This window comes from Entelurus aequoreus, linkage group LG16 (genome assembly GCF_033978785.1).
Source record: "Entelurus aequoreus isolate RoL-2023_Sb linkage group LG16, RoL_Eaeq_v1.1, whole genome shotgun sequence".
NCBI lineage: Eukaryota > Metazoa > Chordata > Actinopteri > Syngnathiformes > Syngnathidae > Entelurus > Entelurus aequoreus.
The window spans coordinates 48750923-48778239 of record NC_084746.1 but is presented as its reverse complement, the minus strand read 5'-3'; the positions used below and the strand labels follow the sequence as shown (position 1 = coordinate 48778239).

The 27317-nt window shown below is 39.4% G+C and overlaps 1 protein-coding gene across 1 annotated transcript; it reads left to right on the top strand.

Moving 5' to 3' along the window:
* The first annotated feature begins 1959 nt into the window (after positions 1-1959).
* On the top strand, positions 1960-25171 carry pip4p1a (phosphatidylinositol-4,5-bisphosphate 4-phosphatase 1a). Its single transcript, XM_062023593.1, has 7 exons — positions 1960-2183; positions 5706-5899; positions 11537-11643; positions 12230-12335; positions 18572-18624; positions 21349-21439; positions 22851-25171. The coding sequence occupies exons 1-7, from the start codon at positions 2066-2068 to the stop codon at positions 22992-22994; spliced, it is 813 nt and encodes a 270-aa protein (XP_061879577.1). The 5' UTR covers positions 1960-2065; the 3' UTR covers positions 22995-25171.
* The last annotated feature ends 2146 nt before the right edge of the window (positions 25172-27317 follow it).

Below are 27317 nucleotides of genomic sequence, written 5' to 3'. Positions count from 1 at the left end.
TGTCGGTGCTGCTTAGAGCTCGGCGGAGTCCTTACCGGGGTCATATGATTTTTTTCCTGCATTTAAAATACTTCCTCGTGAGCTACATAACAAGTGATAGTGGTTCTTTAGTCAAAATGTTGCATAGATTTAGTTTTACGGACCTATCTCTTCATAATGTGCCGTTTTGTCTTATTTATGTGCTGAAGTCCTCCTGCAGGCAAGCCCCTTCAACTGCATCTCCACCCCGTCAGCCATGTTGTAGTTTTTAGGGTTTCCATATCGAGTCTACTGGTAGACCTACGTTTGAACTATACGCTATTTTGTATTAGAAAGGGGCGACAGCAAATTATTTTAACCTGCATGTGCTTGTGCAAGAAGATAGAGAAAAAGAAGGAACTTATTGACTACAACTGAATAAAAATGGCAGACTCGCGCAAAGCTTTTCAGGTAAACCGGAGATAGCAGCTGACGTAACTAACGCAAAATATGTCACTAAAGTCTTAAATACCAAACAGCTTGTTTGGGGGCAATTTTGGAAGAAGATAAGATTGTTGGAAAAATATTTCCGCCATGGCTCCATGGTTTGATATCACATTTTCGGGACTTGTGGGTATCCCAAACAAGTACCAACAAGTAAGAAACGTTATTTTAGCATAATAGGGCCCCTTTAAGTGAACAACGTTGCAATCTAAAACGGTACAATAATTGCCAATTATTTATAAATTGCATCATTTACAAACAATTGAGAAATAATAATAATCAAAATAAGGTGTATTTTGTTTGTTTTTTTGATGCGCCAAAGTTTTATTTTTTTAAATATACACCTTTATTTATAAATTTCAACATTTACAAACACTTGAGAAATGATAATCAAAGTAAGTACAAAAACAGTACAAAACAGCGCCAGGGGGTTGTAAATTCAAAGTAACTAAAAATAGAATGAAAAATGTATACACTACCGTTCAAAAGTTTGGGGTCACATTGAAATGTCCTTATTTTTGAAGGAAAAGCACTGTACTTTTCAATGAAGATAACTTTAAACTAGTCTTAACTTGAAAGAAATACACTCTATACATTGCTAATGTGGTAAATGACTATTCTAGCTGCAAATGTCTGGTTTTTGGTGCAATATCTACATAGGTGTATAGAGGCCCATTTCCAGCAACCATCACTCCAGTGTTCTAATGGTACAATGTGTTTGCTCATTGGCTCAGAAGGCTAATTGATGATTAGAAAACCCTTGTGCAATCATGTTCACACATCTGAAAACAGTTTAGCTCGTTTAGCTACAAAACTGACCTTCCTTTGAGCAGATTGAGTTTCTGGAGCATCACATTTGTGGGCTCAATTAAACGCTCAAAATGGCCAGAAAAAGAGAACTTTCATCTGAAACTCGACAGTCTATTCTTGTTGTTAGAAATGAAGGCTATTCCACAAAATTGTTTGGGTGACCCCAAACTTTTGAACGGTAGTGTATATACAATAAACAAAGTGCAAAGCCATAGGCTCACTCAATTTCAGTAAATAACTTAAATTTTGAACACAGCATCATCGTTTTCACAGCTTTTTGGTTGTTGAGGTAGAGAGTGTTTTAATGTAGAGTTCTAGATGCACCAAATTAAGTTTTAAACTCGATTTGCCATGAATTGATTTACGTGGACCCCGACTTAAACAAGTTGAAAAACGTATTCGGGTGTTACCATTTAGTGGTCAATTGTACGGAATATGTACTGAACTGTGCAATCTACTAATACAAGTCTCAATCAATCAATCAATAGCCGGTGTGACGTCATTCACGTGTTAGCCACAGGCTGTCAGCTGAACAACACCATGATGTTTGGTTGATCAAAAGTGCACAAAATTTATCTTTGTAAATGCATTTTTTTTTTTTTACCAGGCAACCTTAATGCGCCAAACTTATTGGAATAAAATCAAAATCAACTTGGCCGTGGTGGGTTCTGGTGACGTCACGGTCACGTGACTGTCATTTCCGCCACAACAATACAAGTCCCAACACTAGTAAAGCTAGCTCAGCTCGCTCTCTCTCTCCCTCCCTCCGCCCAACGCGCCTGGCTCTCTCGGTATGGCGGACGGCGAGAGGTCCCCGCTCCTGTCAGACCTGGGAGATGGTGCTCTCGGCAGCGGCAACGGAGGTCTGTCCCCCGGCGCGGCGCCTTACGGTGTGGCGGGCAAGCCGCAGAGTGAGTAGCGCCGCCGCCACCTGTGCTCGCTTCTCTTCTACGCCCCACTCGGCGGCATCCTCGTTAGCTTAGCATCCGGCTAGCTCGGCTGTGACAGCGGCAGAGCGCCGGGTCTGTCGTGCTCTCATTTGGGGACGTTCTGTCTGGGTGTTCCCTCCCTGCCTACTGCAACAAAATGAGTTCCTTCATTCGAGAACGTTCTCTACTGACCGGAAGCCATTAGTACACTAACTAGCTAACCCTGTTGTTTTAGCCTGGGAGCTAGCTCTTGTTAGCACCCAGAAGTGCTCATAAAACGCCACACTTTGCGTGTCATCCTAGTCGCGACTCAGCTTTAGGTGATATTAACTCGGTTGCATGTCTTTGAGCAGCGGTGCGTCGTGGAATGTAAACATTATTCAGCTAATTGTGGCGCTTCGCTAGCGAGCAAAGCGAGAAAACACCTGTTTTGATTGACACACCAAACAGCCATTCGGAAGACAACGGTGGGCGGGTTCAATAGTGCTCTAAACCAATGACAGACCGATGAGGCGATGGCTGGCTTCAAATAATGCAACGTCCATGCAATGTCAAGCGTAATTTTAAACTGTACAGCTCCACTAATGGACATTGGAGTGTTACTTTCAAAGGCAAAATTAAAGTATTGCTAGAAACATAATTTTATATGTATAGTACATGTTTCAAAAAGAAAAAAGCATAAAACACAGTATATTTAAATATACTAAATGTAAAAAAAGGGAATAAATATTCAAAATAATCTAGTTTGGTTACGCCAGGGGTGGGGAACTTATGGCTCTCGAGCCAGATGTGGCTCTTTCGATGACTGCATCTGGCTCTCAGATAAATCGTAGCTGACATTGCTTAACACGATAAGTAATGAATAATTCCGCTGGTAATCCATCCATCCATCCATCCATCTTCAACCGCTTATCCGGAATCGGGTCGCGGGGACAACAGCTCCAGCAAAGACCCCCAGACTTCCCTCTCCAGAGCAACATTTGTGACTTCCTCCTGGGGAATTCCGAAGCGTTCCCAGGCCAGAGAGGAGATGTATTCCCCCTATCGTCCTTGGCCTGCCGCGGGGTCTCCTCCCAGTGGGACGTGCAACGAGGACCTCCCTAGGGAGACGCTCGTGAGGCATCCGCACGAGATGCCCGAACCACCTAAGCTGGCTCCTTTCCAAGCTGGTAATCACAGTGTTAAAAATAACGTTGAAAATATAAAACATTCTCATGCATTTTAATCCATCCATCCGTTTTGTACCGCACCTGTTCAAGAAGTCGCATTAATGGTAAGAAGTATTTTATTTATTATTGGTTAGCTTCAGAATAACAATGTTATTAAAAAGAATAACAGACTTATTATACTCAAAAAATGTTGGTCTTACTTAAAAATGCACGCATTTAGTTGTATTCAGTGTTAAAAAAATATTATATGGCTCTCACGGAAATACATTTTAAAATATTTGGCTTTCATGGCTCTCTCAGCCAAAAAGGTTCCCGACCCCTTACATAGTATATATGATAATATAAACCAAGTCATTGTATTTCATTTAGGATTATTTCATATCTTCATTTAAATACAAATATATTTTTATCTTTTTTAGATACAGTCAATAAATAATGTGAACATGTATCATAACATGGAAATCTAAGAGAACGTGTTGTGAATGAGGATGCTTGTGGACTGGGATTTTTTTTTGTTTTTGTTTTTTTTTTACACATTTTTATAAAAAAAAAACAGTTTTTCCAACGTATTCAATTTTAGACGATTTCTCTTCTTAGTTATTATTTCTCCGGCTGCAGAAAAGACCCGCTCACAGGGCACAGTGGAGGCGTCAGTGCGACACAGTTCGCGTATCGGTCACGTGACCAAAACAGCTCATGATCGGTCTCGTGACTTTCTAAAAGCGGTACGCGCACCGACACAGGGTTTTGCTCTATGAGCTCGACGCATGCGCCGATGCATCGGTGTTGCTGGACCCATCACTAGTATTGCTAGAAACGTAATTTTATATGGGACTTTATTGTATTATATGTATAGTACATGTTTCAAAAAGAAAAAAAGCATAAAACACAGTATATTTAAATATACTAAATGTAAAAAAGGGAATAAATATTCCAAATAATGTAGTTTGGTTACGCCATCATGAACGCAACACAAGGTTGTAAAAGTTTCAACTACAATTCTAAATAAGATGTCAAAAGCAAACTGAAATCAAATACACACAGCTTAAAGATTGATCAATACCTATTTATGATGATTTATCAAAATATAAAAGAAATGTACCTGAACAGAACGCTCATGATGGTTACACCAAAAAGTAACGCTATGAATCGCGGGTCATTTTTATGCTATTTCCAAGCATCTCATTTTTATTATCGTTGATTTTAAATGGTCAAACTAATGCATATTATATATGCATGCCCTAGTAAACAAAAAAAAAGTCATTTATTTCGATTGTTGCATTTTGAAGTACATTTGTGTAGGTGGGTGCGAATGTACCCATTACCAGAGCTGTACACTAAAACATTTGTCTGTTTTTTTTTATACTAGAAACATTTAAAATATAACCGGTAATAATACAGTCATTTTAACCATTTCCACTTTCTTTATTCCTCTTTGTTCACTGCTCGCTGTACATATCCTACGAAGTCAGACCTACACTGTTTCAATGTCCATTTCTCAGATGATGCAATTGTTAATGACTGAAGTGCTGATATCAACCAAACCTAACCCCTCCGCCCCAACCCCACCCCACGAATTGTAAATAATGTAAATAATTCAATGTATATACTCTGATGATTAACTTGTGTGATGACTGTATTATGCTGATAGTATATATTTGTACTAGGGCTGCAACTAACAACTAATTTGATAATCGATTAATCTGTCGATTATTACTAAAAGAGACAAACTACATTTCTATCCTTTCCAGTATTTTATTGAAAAAAACCAGCATACTGGCACCATACTTATTTTGATTTTTGTTTCTCAGCTGTTTTTAAATGTTGCAGTTTACAAATAAAGGTTTATTAAAAAAAATAAAAGTAGCCTCTGCGCATGCGCATAGCATAGATCCAACGAATCGATGACTAAATTAATCGCCAACTATTTTCCTAATCGATTTTAATCTATTTAATCGATTAGTTGTCGCAGCCCTAATTTGTACCATGAATTGATTTACGTGGACCCCGACCTAAACAAGTTGAAAAACTTATTCGGGTGTTACCATTTAGTGGTCAATTGTACGGAATATGTACCGTACTGTACAATATACTAATAAAAGTTTCAATCAATCAATCAATCAATTCTCTGGGTTGGATTCCCTCTCAGCATTCCAGGAGTGTTTTTCTTCCAAAGCTGCTTTCAGCAGAACTCGAGACCAAATCTTATTAGCTTGTTAATCATAAGAGGTCACTTGTCACGGGAACTCAACCCCAGTCCGTTGCACAACACTAATGTCTGCGCCGTTGTTTGTCACGAATGCTTACTACTCCATTTTCATTGTGTTCTGCTCAGGCTTCCCGCCGTTTCCCAGCCCCACTCAGCCTTCCGTGCTCCTCGGGGAAGACCCGCCGCCGTATTCCCCTCTCACCTCACCGGAGAGTGGCAGCGCCCCTGTCATCAGCTGCAGGGTGTGCCAGAGTTTGATATCGGTGGAGGGGAAAATCCACCAGCATGTGGTCAAGTGTGGTGTCTGCAATGAAGCCACAGTAGGTGCCAAACCGGATCTTCTCAGGACTACCACATACTGGGGTGGACCACAATCTATTGCCTCCACCAAGGAGTTTTCATTGCTTCATTTGGTTGTTTGGGTGGCAGGATTGCAAAAAAATACATAACTAATTATTTTAAAGGGGTCCTCTAATGATTTTTTTTCTACATTTAAAAACCTTCCCTGTGATCTACATAACATGTAATAGTGGTTCTTTGGTCAACATTTTCCATAGATTGTTTTACAAACTACAGTATTTCAAGCCGCTATCAAACCGTCTCTTCGGGATGCGCTGTTTTCTGGGCAATCTTATTTATGTGCCTCCACTTCGACAGCGTCTTTGCCCTGTCATCATTTTGTAGTTTTTAGCGCTTCCATATGGAGTCTAGAAATGGCAACATCCGAGAAAAGATGTGCATGTATGAGCCACTCTGGCCACAACAACAAGATAGAGACAAATAACGAATTTATTGACTACGTCGACTACAATGGTGGACTTGCGCAAAGCACTATGGGTAAATATCTACCATATATGGAAATATCCGCTGATGTCGCAATTGGGAACAATTTTACTTATGGGGCAAATTCCGAACAGCTTGTTTGGAGGAAGTATAAAAGAAGGCAAAATTGTTTCTTAAATATCTTTGCAATGGTTTAATTTCAAATTTTAGGGACTTATGCAAATCCCAAATAAACAAAAACAGGTACCATTAGCTAAGAACATTTGTTTTTGCCTATTAGGTCCCATTTAAAACTTTGGGAAGGGCTGGTTTTTAGGCCAAAGGAGCAGCCATGTAAGTTTGGTATGCAATCAGGAATATTTAGCAACATAGTGAATTCAGCAAAATTGACATTTTTCTCATTTTCTTATTGATAAATAGTATAAACTCTCACAGACAGCAATCCTCAATCATGACAAATGTCATATACTATATAAATCAAATAATGCCTCCCTTTTATCCCAAATGACGGTAATTTAATTTAGTGTGACCTGATACCCCTAATTGTTGTACACTTTTGTATGTAACTACCGTATATGAAAATTTGACATCACTGTTATTGTGACCAACATTACCATGGTTATTATCACGATAGTTAAATCTGCTCAAAAAGTAGTTAAACACACCCTGACATCCTTTAACCATGCTTTATCAAAATAAATTATACACACAATACAATTAATATCTTAATACATATTACTCTGAAGATAAAACAGCCTGTGGGTTTAATGTGCACAATTGCTCAGACAATAATGTGGTTTATTACATTGGAGGAGTGTTGTACGGTATACCGGTATGAGTATAGTACCGCTGTACTAATTAATCATATTCGGTACTATACCGCCTCTAAAATGTACCGGTCCCCCGACCCCAGCCCCCCCCGTCGTCGTCAAGTCGCGTCATTGTTGGTTTTACGAGAAGAGGAGCATGTTCGACAGCGCACAATCATGCAGTGATTACAAACAGACAATGTGTGTAGACAGAAAAGGGAGAACGGATGCATTTTGGCTTAAAAACTAACGATAAAAGTGAAGCTATAACACTGAAACATCCTCAGAAAGAGGTGCTTTAAGACATGGCTAGCTAGTTAGCGGCTAAAGTCCAGCCGCAGTCGGCAAGTGTTTTAGCTACTTCTAAAGTACTAATCCTTGCCTGAATGGTGACGAATAAAGTACGTTTCTTACAAGTATCATCCCTGCAGGACCAGGAATAGCTAAACATGCTTCACTACACACCGTAGCTCACAATTGTCAAAATGTAAACAAACGCCATTGGTGGATCTGCACCTGACATCCACTGTAATGATACAAAGTACAGAAGCATATCTAGTCAATACTACTGTTGCATCGATATTTTTTAGCACCACAAAATCTTTTTTAGTTTAAAAAAAAATTAACTCAGGAAATATGTCCCTGGACACATGAGGACTTTTAATATGACCAATGTGTGATCCTGTAACGACTTGGTATTGGACTGATACCTAAATTTGTGGTATCATCCAAAACTAATGTAAAGCATCCAAACAACAGAAGAATAACTGATTATTATATTTTAACAGAAGTGTAGATAGAACATGTTAAAAGAGAAAGTAAGCAGATATTAACAGTAAATGAACAAGTACATTAATAATTCATTTTCTACCGCTTGTCCCTCATAATGTTGACAAAATAATATAATGATAAATGACACAATAAGTTACTGCATATGTCAGTAGACTAAATTAGGAGCCTTTGTTTGTTTACTTACTACTAAAAGATAAGTTGTCTCGTAGTCACTATTTTATTTAAGGACAAAATTGCAATAAGAAACATAAGGTTAATGTACCGTAATAATTTTTAAAAAAAAAAAGCCAATAATGCAATTTTTGTGGTCCCCTTTATTTACAAAAGTATCAAAGTACCGGAAAGTATCTAAATACATTTTAGTACCAGTACCAAAATATTGGTATCGGGACAACAACAAAGTATGACGTTTCTAATAGGGAAATACGTTAATTTGTCTTGTGTTAATGTTAGCGTTTAAGATAGCAAGCTAGTTGTCCTCTAGCGATTAGCGAGCTCGTTGTCAGCTAGTGATAAGCGAGTTAATTGCAAGCTAGCAGTTAGTGGCGCTCGCTCCCAACTAGCTATTATTGGCGCTGGTTAACGGCAACAGCTGCTACCTACCGATTAGTGACTGCCATATAGTGTTTATAGCACACTGGCTTTTTTTTTCCAAGAAATGAGTGGTATCACCAGTCTTTGAATTTATCGAATCACCCTCATCAATCACGGTTTTCCAGTCATTTAAATTTTAAATGGAAGTACTAACCGCTAGTTTTATTGCGATCTGACATTAATACTGGTAATCTGATTACATCTTTATCTCGACAGACACCGCTCAGAGAGCACATGGAGCATCTGTAAAGCTGAAGCATACAATTGAGTTCAAATGGAGTGTGCAACATCCTGGTGGAAAAAGCCGCTCAGCTTTTAAACAGTGGGATTGCTCTGCCTTGGTGGAGGTCCCTGCTCCACTGAGTCACATTCTAGCGAACAGCGTGACCAATCCATGCTGCTTTAACCTTACCTAGCTGCGGATGAAAGTAAAGCACTTGTGTGATCCTCTGCTCTTGGTTTTTACAAATCCTAGCGCGAGGCTCTGCAGTCGCAACTTGTCTGTAAAGCAGCTCACATGATCACATTGTTGCCAGACGGGGTTTTTTTCACCCTTTCTGCAGCAGCAAACAAAAGACCTCAGTCCTTGCCTGCAGGCAGTGGAAAATGCAGGTGCACCATCTTTCTTTGCAAGTTCAGCGGTTAAGGTGTTAACTATGTCTCGGAGGTGCCACACTAGTGTATTGGAAGTATGTTTGCCTTGATGCCGGAATTTAGATCCTCTTTTCAGTACAAGTACACTGTAACTGCACTTATATCACATACAACTATGAATCGATTAGAGAAAAGCTTCCATTCATTTTCTGTTGCTTCAATTAATTGTTTATTGAGTGTTATTAATACAAATTTATCAAATCTGAACCGCATGGAGTGCCCAGAAATTTAAATACAGGGCCATAGATCAAGGGTGATGGGTCAAATGCAGAGAATAATTTCGCCACACCTAGTGTGTGTGTGACAATCATTGGTACTTTAACTTTAACTTAACTTTATAATTTCCATATGACCGCTGAAATAACACACACACATGAGAGCGGTGGTGTGTGGGTGCTGTGATCTGTCGGATGGCAAATAGCTAAGAGTTTTCTTTAAAATACAATTTTCAATGTGCATTTATTATGTAAAAAGAATGCAGGTTATAGCAATCATTAAAAAAAATTTCGACTATTTTCCCTATAACACCCTTTTTTTTTTTTTTTGAAACTTACGTTTTATTGGAATTTTTAGAGGGAACAAATATACAGTTCGTAGATTTGCATATAGTTGAAGTTAGGGATGTCCGATAATATTGGACTGCCGATATTATTGGCTGCTAAATGCTGTAAAATGTAATATCAGAAATTATCGGTATCGGTTTCAAAATTATCGGTATCTGTTTCAAAAAGTAAAATTTATGACTTTTTAAAACGGCGCTGTGTACACGGACGTAGGGAGAAGTACAGAGCGCCAATAAACCTTAAAGGCACTGCCTTTGCGTGCCGGCCCAGTCACATAATATCTACGGCTTTTCACACACACAAGTGTGTGAAAATGCAAGGCAAACTTGGTCAACAGCCATACAGGTCACACTGAGGATGGACGTATAAACAACTTTAACACCGTTACAAATATGCGCCACACTGTGAACCCACACCAAACACGAATGACAAACACATTTCGGGGGAACATCCGCACCGTAACACAACATAAACACAACAGAACAAATACCCAGAACCCCTTGCAGCACTAACTCTTCCAGGACGCTACAAAATACACCCCCTAGCCCCCCACATCAACCCCACCCATCTCAACCTCCTCATGCTCTCTCAGGGAGAGCATGTCCCAAATTCCAAGCTGCTGTTTTGAGGCATGTTAAAAAAAAAAAAGCACTTTGTGACTTCAATAATAAATATGGCAGTGCCATGTTGGCATTTATTTCCATAACTTGAGTTGTTGTATTTTGGAAAACCTTGTTACATTGTTTAATGCATCCAGCGGGGCATCACAACAAAATTAGGCATAATAATGTGTTAATTCCACGACTGTATATATCGGTATCGGTTGATATCGAAATCGGTAATTAAGAGTTGGACAATATCGGAATATCGGATACCGGCAAAAAAGCCATTATCGGACGTCTCTAGTTGAAATATTGCAAATCTTAAGAAAAAGACAGAAATAATATCGTAATTTGTTCAAAATAAATAAAATACAAATCAAAATGCTTGTGGGAACAAAGTGGACAATTTATTAAGAAAAAAATGTATGATACTTATGTTTGGTTGGAAAGCACCTTTTTGACAATAAGTAGCCTAGTGGAAGGGTGAAGAAATATATATGTATATATACATATATATAAATGTATATATACATACAGTATATATATATATATATATATATATATATATATGTATACGTGTATATATATATATATGTATATTATATATATATATATATAATATACATATATGTATGTATATATATATATATCGGATAAGACACACTTTATATACACATATATATATATATATATATGTATATGTGTGTATATGAAATGTGTCTTATCCGATTACTCGATTAAGTGAACAAACTAATCGATAGATTACTAAAATAATCGATAGCTGCAGCCCTAAATACACTAACTTTCAGGAGTGGGACAGGAGGACGCAACTGTTAGCAACAATAGCATAGCTAAGTGAGCTACATGCTGGCATTACATCCACATCAAAAAACATGACTGACGGATAGTTAGCAGGGTGTATTTTAAGATGTGTAGCCTGCTTTTTACTAAGTTGTCCTTTTGTGTGAATTGGCTTCCCACACGTGCGCACAGTGTGCAGTCTCATTTAGTTAGAGCCAGGTCAGTGTCATTTACAGCTAATGTTTAAATGTAGTTTTTCTTGTAATAAAAGCTTTTAAGGAAATGTAAGAGAGTTGGTGTTCCTTTGCAAGACCAAGAAACAGTTGAAAAGTCTCATGTGTGTCTCTTTATTTTTGCAGCCCATTAAGAACGCTCCAACAGGCAAGAAATATGTCCGCTGTCCTTGCAACTGTTTGCTCATCTGCAAAGTCACCTCCCAGAGGATCGCTTGTCCTCGGCCATACTGGTGAGATGCACTTTCTCGGCAAGGCGTGTGTGTGTGAGTGAGTGTCTGAGTCTGTGTGTGAGAGAGATAAAGAAAACAAGGAACTCGGGGACGTTTACGGGCTACAAGGCTAAGCAAGCCGATGGGAGAACAAGCTCATTATGGCAGCTGCTTTGTTTGTTCCTGCATCATTTGTCTCCTTTGAGATTTCTCCGCAACACTGAACAGAATTTAGAAAATTGCTCAAAAATGAACATATCCGCTGACAATTATAGTGCTGTGTTAAGTACAAGTAGAGCAGTTATACATCACTAAAACTATACCAGGAGTATTATGGTGTTTCGAACTTGCGTATGAAATGAATATTGAACATGGCTGAATTAATGAAGTGGTTTAAAGGCGTGAATTCAAATTTTTTTAATGAAGACAGCTGCTTTTTACATTTCAAATCTGTGTCAGGAAATCGTTTAATATACATTTTCTGCCTCATTAATCTTGCTCCATTAGATTTATATTTTTAAAGGTCAGTTTTTGAAGGATAATTATCTCCCGACTGGATTTCATCTCCACAATCTAACATTTGTGTGTGTGTGTGCTCTCATTTTAGTAAGCGGATAATCAACTTGGGTCCGGTTCATCCCGGCCCAGCCAGTCCCGACCCCCAGCCAGCCGGGGCCCGGGTCTCGTGCGGACACTGCAGCAACACCTTTTTGGTACGCAGCCTCTCTGTGATTTGAAACACTTTGAGCTTACACTCTTATTATTGTTCACAAATCTGTCTAAATCTGTGATAGTGAGCATTTCTTCTTTGCCGAGATAATCCATACCACCTCACATTTGTGGCATATCAAAATGCTGATTAAACAGCGTGATTATTGCACAGGTGTGCCTTAGGATACCCACAATAAAAGGCCACTCTAAAATGTGTAGTTCTTTTCTCACAGCACAATGCCACAGATGTCGCAAGTTTTAAGGGAGCGTGCAATTGGCATGCTGACTGCAGGAATGTCCACCAGGGGCCGTACTTATCAAGCTTCTTAGAGTGCCATTTTACACTTAAGTCCTGAGAATTTGCGAAATTTAGTCCTACTCTCAAACTTAAGAATAACAGCTTTTTTTCAACGTTCTTAAGTCTAAGAATCACTCTTACTCTCCACGATATTTAAGAGACCTTCAGAGGTGTCTTAAGTGGTTAGGAGTTGCCAGCAGGGGATGGCACTGAGGCGAGAGAGACGTGTGCGAACGTTCAGGGAACGGAACAATGTTGTTGTTTTTTTTGATGACGAGCAGCTGATCAAACGGTATCGTTTAGACAGAGCGGATATTATTTTTGTCACAGATTTAATAGTTTTCGATTCCTTGTTGATTTCTGCATGTGGCTGCAGTGGGCTAGTATATATAGAGCCACCCACACCAGTTTCAAATTAGTTGCCTAATTAATGAATTGGAAAGAAAATGTTATGACAGTAGCGTGTGTGTGTGGCCGTGAGGTGAGTGATGTCAGTGAGTGTGTGGGCGATAGAAGAGAGGGAGCGGTAGCGTGAGTGCCGGCGGGGACTAGTTTGTTTTGTATTATTTTGTAGTTTATTGTCAAAATATACACTCCCATTGTCCACTTAAATATTTCCAAGATATTTCTTTATTCTTAGACAACGGATTCCCTTCCGTGATTGGTCATTTCTATGGACACAGAAATGACGTCACCTAAAATTCCGTTTACGGCACATAGTAATGTCGTAATTCAGCTCTGAGTGTGACACTTAAGATTCAGTCCTACACTTCGCTGAAAGTGTGAGTAAGACGCTTGATAACTAACTTTTAAGTGCAGCTTTCAGCGAAGAATTTATTTACTCTTAAGTCAACTCTTAGCAGACTTCTTAGGAGTAATTCTAAAAAGCTTGATAAGTACGGCCCCAGAGCTGTTGCCCGTGAATAGAATGTCCATTTCTCTAACATAAGCCGTCTCCAAAGGCGTTTTTAGAGAATTTGGCAGTACATCCAACCGGCCTCACAAACGCAGACCATGTGTAACCACACCACCCCAGGACCTCCACATTCAGTAGGTGCACCATAATCGTCTGAGACCAGCCACCCGGACAGCTGCTGCAACAATTGGTTTGCATTTCTGCACAAACTGTGAGAAAGTGTCTCAGGGAAGCTCATCTGCATGCTCGTCGACCTCATCGGGGTCTCGACCTGACTGCAGTTTGTCGTCGTAACAGACTTGAGTGGACAAATGATCACATTCGATGGCGTCTGGCACTTTGGAGAGGTTTTCTCTTCACAGCTGAATCCCAGTTTTCACTGTTCAGTGCAGGTGGCAGACAGCGTGTGTGGGAGAGCGGTTTGCTGATGTCAACTTTGTGGATCGAATGGCCCATGGTGTGGGTGGGGTTACGCTATGGGCCGGCGTACGTTATGGACAACAAACGGAAGTGCGTTTTATTGGTGGCATTTTGAATGCCCAGAGATATCGTGACGAGGTTCTGAGGCCCATTGTTGTGCCATTCACCCGAGACCATCAACTCATGTTGCAGCATGACAATGCACGGCCCCATGTTGGAAAGATCCTTACACAATTCCCCGAAGCTGAAAACATCCCAGTTAGACTTAGACTTCCTTTTGTTGTCATTCAAATGTGAACTTTACAGTACAGATAAGAACAACATTTTGTTGCATTAGCTCGTTGTAGTGCAGGATAAAAGAGCAATAATGTGCAGATATAAATAGATTACTGTACATATAAATATATTGCACTTTTTTATATGCATCCACGTTTGAGTATGTTTGGATGCTGTGGCTCGGCGTATACAACGCGTTCCAGTTCCTGCCAATATCTAGCAACTTCGCACAGCCATTGAAGAGGAGCGGACCAACAAAACCCCTAATAAAGCAAAACTGCACATTTCAGGGTGGCCTTTTATTGTAAGCAGTCTAAGGCACACCTGTGCAAGGATCATGCTGTTTAATCAGCATCTTAATATGCCACACGTGAGGTGGGATGGATTATCTTGGCGAAACAGAAGTGCTCACTAACACAGAGTTGTGAACAATATTTGGGACAAATAAGTCTTTTGTGTATATAGTAAACGTTTTAGAGCTTTGAATTCAACTCATGAAAAATGGGAGCAAAAACAAAAGTGTTGCGTTTATATTTTTGTTCAGTACAAATAAATGGAATCAAAAGTCAGCTTGCAATGGAACCTTTGGGAATCGCTCTATTTTGTCTATAGAGCGCTTAAAAAAACATCCAAACACTTCCATCAAGGTTTTATATACACACTGTGCGTATATATGTAATGTAATAACAGCCACATTCCTAATAACATGTAATATTTATGTATTTTGTTAATTCTAAGCATACAGCAGAAAATTACATTTAAAAAATGCAACACTTCGTTTGCTTTTTCCTTTGACAGCGTCACTGATTATTACTCACTGCGGACTTCATGGGAGCCAACAAACATAATAAAACATCACTTACTGTACAAGGTCTGCTCTTACTGGGACGCCGACTGCTAGGATGGTCATATATTTCCGTTTAGATGACGATTGACTCATAATCCTCACAAAGAAAAAAGGGGGTCGGACATAGCGTCTTTTTGTGTCTTTCTCGCCATTTTTGCATTTAAAGTAGATGCCAAAATTGACCTACTTGTCGGATCATGTCCTCATCCTTGTACATCAAAGTGAAAGACATGATCTAGAATAAAGTTTCCGCGGTACGAGGCGAGAAAGCAGCTCACCAGCTTATGACGTCGAAAAAGCAGCAACGACCTTGTTTGCTCTCTGTGACAATGTGCCCCTAAAAGTACCGTATTTTTCGGACTATGTCGCTCCGGAGTACAAGTCGCACCGGCCGAAAATGCATAATAAAGAAGGAAAAAAACATATATAAGTCACTCTGGGGTATAAGTCGCATTTTTTGGGGACATTTATTTGATAAAACCCAACACCAAGAATAGACATTTGAAAGGCAATTCAAAATAAATAAAGAATAGTAAACAACAGGCTGAATAAGTGTATGTTATTTGACTCATAAATAACCAACTGAGAACGTGCCTGGTATGTTAACGTAACATATTATGGTAAGAGTCATTCAAATAACTATAAAAAATAGAACATGCTATACGTTTACCAAACAATCTGTCACTCCTAATCGCGAAATCCCATGAAATCTTATACGTCTAGTCTCTTACGTGAATGAGCTAAATAGTATTATTTGATATTTTACGGTATTGTGTTAATAATTTCACACATAAGTTGCTCCTGAGTATAAGTCGCACCCCCGGCCAAACTATGAAAAAAAACTGCGACTTATAGTCTGAAAAATACGGTAGTTTGTCTGCATTAGCGCTTATAATAAGAATATCACCAATACTTGGGTAATATTCAGGTCACGAAATGCAACTGGAGTATTGTTGGCGCATTTTGGTGGTTCATTATAGGGCTTTATTGGCGGAAACCCCATTGTTCGCATACTTTTTTTGAATGTTTATTTACGAGTTAGAATGCATTAAAAATACTTATGTCTTCTTGTCACTCAATGATTGTTAACGATAAGCAAAATTCCAAAAAAAGTTCAGTTCCCCTTTTAAATTAGTTTGAGGTGTCAGGATTAGCGTTTCCAGTGTGAATTATTATTGTGCTATTTATTCAATTTAAATTGTATTGAATATTAAAATGTTAAAAAAGGTGTACATTGGCTCCAAATTAGCATGCATACATATACACTTTATCAGATTATTTCTTTATTCGCTGAGAAATAATGGAATAATTACAGAGGGGAAAACCCCCAGTGTGGGAGTCAATTCCTCAGTGTGTGCCTTTATCTGGACTTGTACCAAAATGGAACATGTTCTTCCTTAGCTTCTCCACAAAGTTCCATTAAAGATGGTTAAGTAGTTATTGTGTAGTTTTGCTAATTAACCAAGAAATAGCAATGGAAACATAAAAAAATGTTCTAGGTAGAGGCAATACAAAGCTGTGACACAGGTGGCACTGGTTGTTTAGCATTCACCGAGACCCTCCTAAATCTGAGACCGAGTCGACAATACAAGTTGTAATCTGTGCCCTGGCTGCTGTAGCACTGATCCTCTTGCCACTGATGGCCTGATAATGTTTTCTGTGCTTGCCATACAAATGATGTTCCTCCCAAAAAGAGAAGAATACACACAGATGTGCATTGTGCACTTGTGCAAATGACAAATTCACCTCATTCAGGAGCAAATTGTATTTTTTTTTTTACTCCTAATTTTTTTCCCCAGCACTACAAAGCACTTTGAAAGCCTCATTGCAGAACATCATCATTCAGAGTCCCTCTAATTTAGGTAGGAATTTATCTCGAAGCTGTCTCCGCGGATGCACACTTACCTAATTTAACAGCAGTCTAGCTGTGCAGTGTTCCCTCTTAAACCAAAGCAGGCATTTCTTTTGCTATAATTACTGGCTATTTTTCCATTGATGCAAACTTCTTTCCATTAAAGTCTCTACTGGGGTTGTGCTGACCACTATCGGATTTTTGTGAAAAAGTATGTGACCGCCATTTCAGATTAATTCCTTCTAATGCTGATCACAAACGCCGATCCTCTCTGGCGGACACTGTATTTTTCTTAGTTCCCTGGCTGGCAAGTGGCTGGCTAGCACACTGCAAAAACTGAAATCTAAGTAAGATTAAATATCCCAAATAGGGGCGATATTTGCTTATTTTCTGTCTAAGATAATTCTTCTCACTAAGCAGATTTAATGTTTGAGTGTTTTACTTGTTTTAAGTGTTTTGGTCCTAAATGATCTCAGTAAGATATTACAGCTTGTTGCTGAGATTTTATGACCTATATTGAGTAAAACATGCCTGAAACTAGAATATCAAGTGTTGCAAAGCTGTGTCATCAACACTCACAAGTATAAAACTACTTTTTTAAAGTAATAATTTCTTATTTCAAGCATGAAAAAAAAAAATCATGACTTTGACACAATTGTCTCATATTAAAACAGATGACAGCCAAATGAACTTTGCTGTTTTATTTTCAATGAAACAATAGAACAGACATACTCATATAGTAGTACAGTTGTTATTAGTGAGAATATACTTATTTTAAGGTATTTTTGGGTTCATTGAGGTTACCTAATTTTACTTGTTTTGGAAAATCTTGACAAGCCGAATTTTCTTGTTCTATTGGCAGATAATTTTGCTTAGTTCAAATAAAATACCCCTAATTTTTGTATTTTTTTTTCTTGTTTTTGAACACTGACTTTTTGCAGTGCAGCTAATTTTGTGTCTCCATACAGAGTGTGAAGCCGTATCGCCTAAGATCATAATAAGCATCTCCATTACGGCATATAAACTCTATTTCTTAATATCTTAAGTATCATTATAACGTATCATTATCAATGGAGGACGAGGCTAAATATGTTACAAACTGAGAGCAAGCCAGGAGCCGGCATGCTAATAGCTAAGGTAACTGCTAAGTTAGCTTGGAACAACTCCAAGAAATAAGTGCTTGGTTAGAAAACATAAAGTTGTACATATAAATTAACAAGTAGAAAAAAAAAAGTCTAGAGAGAGGATAACAACTCTTGGATTGTCAGCATTGTCACAGCCAGTACACGACATGAAAATGCTGGAATATACTCTCGCGTCACGTAGCTTGTGTCCCTTTTAACGACGTCTTGGTTCATTTATAGCTCCTCCGTGGGGGCTTGCACCTCAGGGTATGGAAGTATTATTGTAGCAAAATTATTTGCAAATGTGCATCTCAAACTGTGTGTGTGTATTCAGATCAGAATCGGCATCATAAAACCCTGATGGGAACATCTTTAGTCTCTACATGCTGGAATGTTGTATAGTTAAACGGCAATGGCAACATTTGTTAGATATCAGGTCATTATTGCATGAAAGTAATTGCACATCTCTGATGGTCATTTTGCTGCCTTTCTTCTGTCCTTCCAGTGGACCGAGTTCACTGACCGCACGCTGGCCCGCTGCCCGCACTGCAGGAAAGTGTGAGTAGTAATTCATCTATTTAAAAAAACAACACTTCACCGCAGCCAACTCCTCTCTCCAGTTTTACGTGCTGGTTTTCTACCGAGCCAATAAGCAGTAGGGCGTAATCCAACCTGTGACGCCTTAATACGTCTTAAATCAACTCTGAATTTGCTTGCGAACACTGGCTAGACTTTGAAGTTTTCCACCTTTCCTTCCTCTCAGAAGCTTCTTATTCCAGAGTTAGTTTGCATAGGCATCTGTTTCTTTCTGCATATTTAAAGAAGCTTCTATTTGCTTTGTGTTATCAGCTCGGACAGACCATAACTATAAATGCTTCAATTAATGCCTCTATTCATTCAACCCTGGACTTTCCTGTAGTCAACGGTTTGCAATGTTATCAATAAACTCATCAGCACTATTAATGCTGACTGGGCATTTTTCTCCTTACTGCTCTGACAACGTTGGTTTTATTTTTAAGGTGAATGAGGATTATCATCTCGACGTGTTATGTTTTATTATCCGAAAGGGACAAGCAGTAGAAAATGGATGGCTGGATTTGCTTAAATGTTAAATGTCTGATATAAGTGCTCCGATATAAGCAGTCCTGCAGTGCGTTTACTTGCTACGTGTTTAGTGCCAGTTAACATCTAAAGGACCTCCAATAAGCACAAAACATTGGTGTTTTAGTTGAGTTATTTACAAAATATATTGTATGTTGCCATTAGTGGACTGGACTCTCACATTATTAACTGTATCCACTCGGCATCCATTGCACCGTGCGGGGAGAGTCCCCACATCTGCGGTCCCTTCTAAGGTTCCCTGTTGTTTCCATTGGTTTGAGTTTTTTGTTGTTGTTGTGGCTTGTGCAGCCCTTTGAGACATTTGTGATTAAGGGCTGTATAAGTAAACTTTGATTGATTAGTGGTATTGTCACTCACCGCTGCCACCTACATGCACATACACAAAAGCAGTCCAAGAGAACAGTCATGTTGTTGTTAATAGAGATGTCCGATAATGGCTTTTTTGCCGATATTCCGATATTGTCCAACTCTTAATTACAGATTCCGATATCAACCGATACCGATATATACAGTCGTGGAATTAACACATTATTATGCCTAATTTTGTTGTGATGCCCCGCTGGATGCATTAAACAATGTAGCTTTACCATGAATTGATTAACGTGGACCCCGACTTAAACAAGTTGAAAAACTTATTCGGGTGTTACCATTTAGTGGTCAATTGTACGGAATATGTACTGTACTGTGCAATCTACTAATACAAGTTTCAATCAATCAATCAAAAACAAGGTTTTCCAAAATAAGAGAACAACTTCAACTCCAGTTATGGAAAAAGGTGCCAACATGGCACTGCCATATTTATTATTGAAGTCACAAAGTGCATTCTTTTTTTTAACATGCCTCAAAACAGCAGCTTGGAATTTGGGACATGCTCTCCCTGAGATAATCCTAATACCCATTATTGGGAAATACTATACTTTGACTTTCACAAAGTGCATTATTTTTTATTTTTTTAAACGTGGCTCAAAACAACAGCTACAAAAACAATGAAGGCACACAGCTTCAGTCCAGAGTATACTAGAGCATACTTGCCAACCTTGAGACCTCCGAATTCGGGAGATGGGGAGGGGGCGGGGTTGGGGTGGCGGGGTTTGGTGGTAGCGGGGGTGTATATTGTAGCGTCCCGGAAGAGTTAGTGCTGCAAGGCGTCGTGGGTATTTGTGCTGTTGTGTTACGGTGGGGACGTTCTCCCGAAATGTGTTTGTCATTCTTGTTTGGTGTGGGTTCACAGTGTGGCGCATATTTGTAACAGTGTTAAAGTTGTTTATACGGCTACCCTCAGTGTGACCTGTATGGCTGTTGATCAATTATGCCTTGCATTCACTTATGTGTGTGTAAAAGTCACATGTATTATGTGACTGGGCCAGCACGCTGTTTGTATGGAGGAAAAGTGGAAGTGACGACAGGTTGTAGAGGACGCTAAAGGCAGTGCCTTTAATGCACGCCCCCAATAATGTTGTCCGGGTGGAAATCGGGAGAATGGTTGCCCCGGGAGATTTTCGGGAGAGGCACTGAAATTCGGGAGTCTCCCGGGAAAATCGGGAGGGTTGGCAAGTATGCCCTACGTCCGTGTTTTACCGGATATGTACCGCTCCGTACAGCGGCGTTTTAAAAAGTCATTAATTTTACTTTTTGAAACCGATACCGATAATTTCCGATATTACATTTTAAAGCATTTATCGGCCGATAATATCAGCAGGCCGATATTATCGGACATCTCTAGTTGTTACGATAGGATATACTGTACATTCAATGATAGCTAATATTAGTAATTAAACTTTACTAAATCGCTATTATCAACTGACCACACAAAAAGCCAATGCGCCTGCGTGTTACAAACGGCCGTAGTTTACATCATTACATGCTAAAAGCCAGAAGAGGTGAGATATGATGCTTACTTACAACACTCTGGAAAATTAGAGGCCCTTAGGTATTCGCATAAAGGTTGCAAACAGTCACTTTAATTCAATCAGTTATTGTAGTCACTAGGTGTTGCCAAATAGCCAATGACCACTCCACTTCAACTTAAAGACAACATAAGTCCATTCCAGACGGTTTATAATAAATAGCTTAGTGTTTTTCATACACCCATGATATTGGACTAAATTGTCTTTTTTTGTAGCTTTTGTTGAAGATTCCTTTGATATTCTGTTGCTGCAGCTCCTCCATTGGACAGAGGTACCCCAGGAGGCGGAGCTTGTGGTGTTTTCTTCTCTGCTTGCTGTTCAGCATCTCCACTGCTGGTCTGATTGTAAGTAATGTTGCTGTGCACCTCGGTGCTAACATACGAGTGTGCTGTTGTGGCCGCAGGCTTGTTAAAAACTTACTTTTTATTCTGCCACGCTCACAGTGACATGAGTGCGAACAGCCTTTCTTTTTTTCCTAAGCTCAAAACCTTGTCGCCGCATAGAAAACAAGCTGATTACCATCACTGCCTCCATTTGTTGTGTCTGGCTTTTGAATTATTACGCTGCGACAAGAGAAGTCACCGTAGTCTGCCCTCAATACCAAGCAGAGGCGTTTAATTAAACCTCCAGCAAGGCTCAACGTTTCACCTTTGAAATCAGTCAACGACTATCATTTAATAGAATCGTAATAGCTTTAAAGAGTACAAGATTGATCCAGAACAAAATGTATTAAGTTCCCACAAATTAAACACAACAAATTACATTATGCAGCGATATTAGTAGAGGAGGTAATCTTTGGGCACCTCACGATTCGATTACGATTACCATTCAAGAGCTACCATTCGATTTAAAATCGATTATTGATGCATCTTTAATTTATGTATATATATGCAGTTTTAAATTTCTTTTTTTTTCACTAAATAAGCGTTTATCACTTGCAGTTAAAAAACAAAACAGTGCATTTGTCATAGGAAACAGTCATATTAAATCCCACATTTATTAAATTAATGGAAATGTGTGCAAACAGGAACATAAGTGCCCTATAATAAAGGAGCTGGCCGTATCTCTCGGTGAGGTGGCTCGTTGCAATCAGCCAAATTTTATAACTGTCTGCATTACTTTATTTACAATAAATAAATACATTACCGATTATTGACGTTTACTAATCGATTTTGTAATTGTCCATGTCCAAATTGCGATGCGTTTAAAAATCGATTTATTTCCCCCACCTCTAAATATGAGCATGAATATGTTAAATAAAAAACATGCACAGTGCAGCAGATCCAGATTATACTAAATTGACATTGTATTGCTTATCCATTGAACATTTTATTCAACTCTGATTGCATTTGACAGAGATTGCATATTTAAAATAGAAAAAAAAGACCACATTTTAGATTTGTAATACACATCTATATTGTATTTTGCTATTAATATTTACTGCCAACATTTTTGGAGCATTACCCCAGATTTGAAACACTTCAGTGCATTTTGCCTGACGAGCAGCAGAGGGCGCTAGAGGATTACGTTCCACCATGACATCTCTGACGTCTCTATCATCATGCAGCATGCTAACAAACTCATTCAAATGCGCTTTCAAATCCTCTCACATCGCAACAAGCTACGGGCGTCTTGCTCTTGGTTTCATCATCACCTGTCTTCAAGTGGAATTTTAGTAGAAGCCTGTCTCATCAAAATCACCATAGCTGACCTCCCCCGCCCCTCCATGACGGATGGACCGCCTTGTCTCCACAGGCCGGCACGTGGCTCCAGGCGCAGACTTACCCGGGCATCTACGCCTCGTGGGCAGTGCTGCTGCTTCTGGTGTTGGTGACGCTGGCGCGGGCCTTCTACTGGGCCTGCATGCGGGTCAGTCAGCCCCTCCAGAGCTTCACATAGACACGCCCCTGACCCACCCTCCGCCCCCCGACCCCTTTCCTCCAAACCTGAAGCGCCCTCTTCCTAACTGGCCAGGCTGGAGGATGAATGGCTTTAAAAACCAAGCACCAGATGACGATAACATATTTATTTCAACCGAGTCCTTAATTTTACTCACATGCTGTTACAACTGGCTACTTCCTGTATTGACCTTCTATTTATTCCAGTCCTGTGACCTCTGCTGCCGTTTTTCCTCCCCTCAAACATCCGCTCTATCATTTTATCACGTAGAAGCATTTAACATTTCTAAACCAGCGAGGAAGCAAATTGACGCGAGCCGCCTGAGGGATGTTGTCCAACCTTCCCCGCTGTCGTCTTTGTGAATTAAAAGGATGAAGGAAGCGTTTGAAACGAGAAGTTTAGAAGCATGTGAATTTTCCTTCCCCCCCAAGGGATCGACTTTGATGTGAGACCGCCTGAACGCCTTAAAAGCGACGGTAATGGAAGGAATTTTGCGTCCAAGTGCGCACGCTGTAAACAAAAATCGAGCAACTGTAACATGCTCGCTTTTGGGTGCCATCAGAACGTCTGTGATGAATCCAGTAATCTCAACAGCTTTGTTTATAATATTTTTAAAGCGGGGGCATCCAAACTTTTTTCCACCGAGGGCCGCATGCAGAAAAATGAAAGGACACAGGAGCCACTTTTATTCTTCACTTTTGCGTTTGCAAAACCAATCCAATGTTGGTCTGGATATGCTAAGCAGTTTAATATACTTGACCAAATACAAAATATATTGCTATCTAAAATGTTCCCGATTGATTAATAAATATTTTTCAAATCCTATACAGGCCAATACGTTTTTCATTGATTATTTTATTTTGGTCAAAGTCAAGTATCATAGACGATTAATTATTTTTTAAATAAAGTGTTTTAATCTGAAATTTAAAAAAACAAAACACAATCCTGGCAAATGTGATTTTGGTAATTTTTTTTTTGTCAATTAAATTGTATGTTTTTTTAGGTTTAGTTTGCACCTTTACTTATCCTATCCACTTAATTTATTGAGCACATTTTTAAGATTAGTCGGCTGCACAGTCGTTAAGACAAATACAACTGAAACACACTCAAAAACAAAACATTGTAGGTTATTTTTTGAATATCCACACTATTTTGTTTGCTTTTCAGTGTAACTCTAATCATCCTCGCTAGGCTGTGTTCTGATGTTATATGATATTAGAACAAAAAGATACACAAATGGCCCTTGGGCTGCACGTTAAATACCACTGCTCTAATTGATACACATACAAAGCAAAACACGTTTTATGATATGTCATTGACTGTAATGTTTTGACTTTTCCCAACTTTCCGAATGCACCACTAGGAGAAGGCGACTTTATAAAGCTGGAGGTGCTAAGCTTCCTTATTGGTTGCTTGTGTTTCTAAGCTTCTGCTTAGACCGTCTTATTTAGCGTAGTTAAGGATGTACCGCCATGGTAACCGAGCGCAAACTAGCAGAAGACCCTTCGGACCTCAGTGTGCTTAATTAAATGATAATCGCAGCTTCGTGTTGAGCGGGATCATGTCAAGACCGCCTCCTCTAACGACATCCTGGATTGTTTGAATTTGGCAATGCAAGCCTCTGTTATCGCAGACTTTTTTTTTGTGTTGTAAATAGTCGTTTTTTTGGTTTTTTTTGGGTGTGGCAGGAAGTGTTTAAGACAATTATGTTGCACTTGGAGCAAGGGGTTAAAAACACTAACATGGTGATCGTTTTTACTTCTGTTACATATTTAATGAGCTACTAACCTGATGACCTAAACAAACACACACGCACGCACACACACACACACACACACAAACCTTGCACAGCAGTGTCAGACTGCATCCACCAGGTGATGCTACGACTCAGCCGAGCTCGCACATTGTTTGTTGTTCCAAGTCAAGTTTGAAGCGTTATCATGCTAGCAAAAAGCCTTAATGTTTTACTGTCTTCAATCATGATCATGTTTTTTTTATTTTTATTATTATTGTTTGAAATCAGTGCGGTTATCTCGATGGTGTTTTAATAAACGAGTCAATTGTGTATCCGTGGCGATGATGTTTTATGGACGATGCTCATGAATGGAGAAAGGCCGCCTGACGCTCTTCTCAGAGTGTTTACACGCAAATAAAGACGTGACCACGTGGGAAAAACACATTTGTTGTCTGGGTTCTCATTCATCTGCACATAACTGCCAACCTGCAGGCAAAACTCAAGTACTGCATACTGGTATCTTTGATCCTTCAGAACAACCTTTCTGCTCCAATTAATTAACCACAGAGTCTCTTACAGTCCAATACTTTGTGGTCTTACAAAGCAAATAACTGCTAGGGTCTCTAATTAGTGCCAAGTCAAAAAGCATTAGCATGAACAACTGTGGCTGTAGAAAACCTCCTTGGTATTAACTGCATTCAAAGTATTATGGGTGGTCAACTTCAAGTATGCTATAAAATGTTGCTACTCAACTGTTAGTTAGTTGTTTACAATCTGCAGGATTGCGCGATATACAAAACCCAAAAGTTGGCACAATGTGTAATTCGTAAATAAAAACAGAATACAACGATTTGCAAATCCTTTTCAACTTATATTCAATTGAATAGACTGCAAAGACAAGGTATTTAATGTCCGAACTGAGAAACTTATTTAATTTTTTTTGCAAATAATCATTAACTTAGAATTTAATGGCAGCAACACGTTGCAAAATAATTGGCACAGGGGCATTTTTACCAGTGTTACATGGCCTTTCCTTTTAACAACACTCCGTAAACGTTTGGGAACTGAGGAGACCAATTTTAGAAGCTTTTCAGGTGGAATTATTTCCCATTCTTGCTTGATGTACAGCTTAAGTTGTTCAACAGTCCGGGGCCTCCGTTGTCGTATTTTACGCTTCGTAATGCGCCAATCAACAGTCTAGTACCCGCACTCCTTTACTATGAAGCCACGCTGTTGTAACACATGGCTTGGCATTGTCTTGCTGAAATAAGCAGGGGCGTCCATGGTGACGTTGCTTGGATGGCAACATATGTTGCTCCAAAACCTGTATGTACCTTTCAGCATTAATGGTGCCTTCACAGATGTGCAAGTTATCCATGCCTTGGGCACTAATACACCCCCATACCATCACAGATGCTGGCTTTTGAACTTTGCTCCTAGAACAATCCGGATGGTTCTTTTCCTCTTTGTTGCGGAGGACACAACATCCACAGTTTCCAAAAACAATTTGAAATGTGGACTTGTCAGACCACAGAACACTTTTACACTTTGCATTGGTCCATCTTAGATGAGCTCGGGCCCAGCAAAGCCGGCGGCGTTTCTGGGTGTTGTTGATAAATGCCTTTGGCTTTGCATAGTAGAGTTTTAACTTGCACTTACAGACGCAGCGACAAACTGTAGTTACTGACAGTGGTTTTCTGAAGTGTTCCTGAGCCCTTGTGGTGATATCCTTTACACACTGATGTCGCTTTTTGATGCAGTACTGCCTGAGGGATCCAAGGTCACGGGCATTCAATGCTAAGTGCAGTGATTTCTCCAGATTCTCTGAACCTTTTGATTATATTACAGACCTTAGTTGGTGAAATCCCTAAATTCCTTGCAATAGGTCGTTGAGAAATGTTGTTCTTAAACTGTTCCACAATTTGCTCACGCATTTGTTCACAAAGTGGTGACCCTCGCCCCATCCTTGTTTGTGAATGACTTAGCATTTCATGGAAGCTGCTTTTATACCCAATCATGGCACCCACCTGTTCCCAATTAACCTGTTCACCTGTGGGATGTTCCAAATAAGGGTTTGATGAGCGTTCCTCAACTTTCCCAGTCTTTTTTGCCACTTGTGCCAGCTTTTTTGAAACATGTTGCAGGCATCATTTCCAAATGAGCTAATATTTGCCAAAAAAAATTAGTTTACCAGTTCGAACGTTAAGTATCTTGTCTTTGAAGTCTATTCAATTGAATATAGGTTGAAAATGATTTGCAAATCATTGTTTTGTTTTTATTTACGATTTACACAACGTGCCAACTTCACTGGTTTTGGCTTTTGTAGAAGATATAAATCTGGCCACCCTTAGAGTTTTTAATACTGTTGTCATATCGTGATAATGCATGTAGATGAAATATTTGAAATGTGTCCCGCACATTTGATAGTGACAAGCAAGCGAACACACTGTAGCAGCTAACGTCCCTCCACAGTGCTCAGCCACTTCTAAAGGTCAGCAATCCTCACCTCGTCGGTGGCAAATGAACGTTTCTTACAAGTAACATTCGCACTGGAAGATGAGGAAGAGCTAAACATGCTACACTACACA

What these genes read in the sequence shown, in the direction of transcription:
- pip4p1a (XM_062023593.1), top strand. Translation starts at nt 2,066, where the DNA reads ATGGCGGACGGCGAGAGGTCCCCGCTCCTGTCAGACCTGGGAGATGGT. An exon ending in TGCCCGCACTGCAGGAAAGT is followed by an intron (nt 18,625 to 21,348) that starts GTGAGTAGTAAT and finishes CTGTTGCTGCAG; the next exon opens with CTCCTCCATTGGACAGAGGT. An exon ending in TCTCCACTGCTGGTCTGATT is followed by an intron (nt 21,440 to 22,850) that starts GTAAGTAATGTT and finishes TTGTCTCCACAG; the next exon opens with GCCGGCACGTGGCTCCAGGC.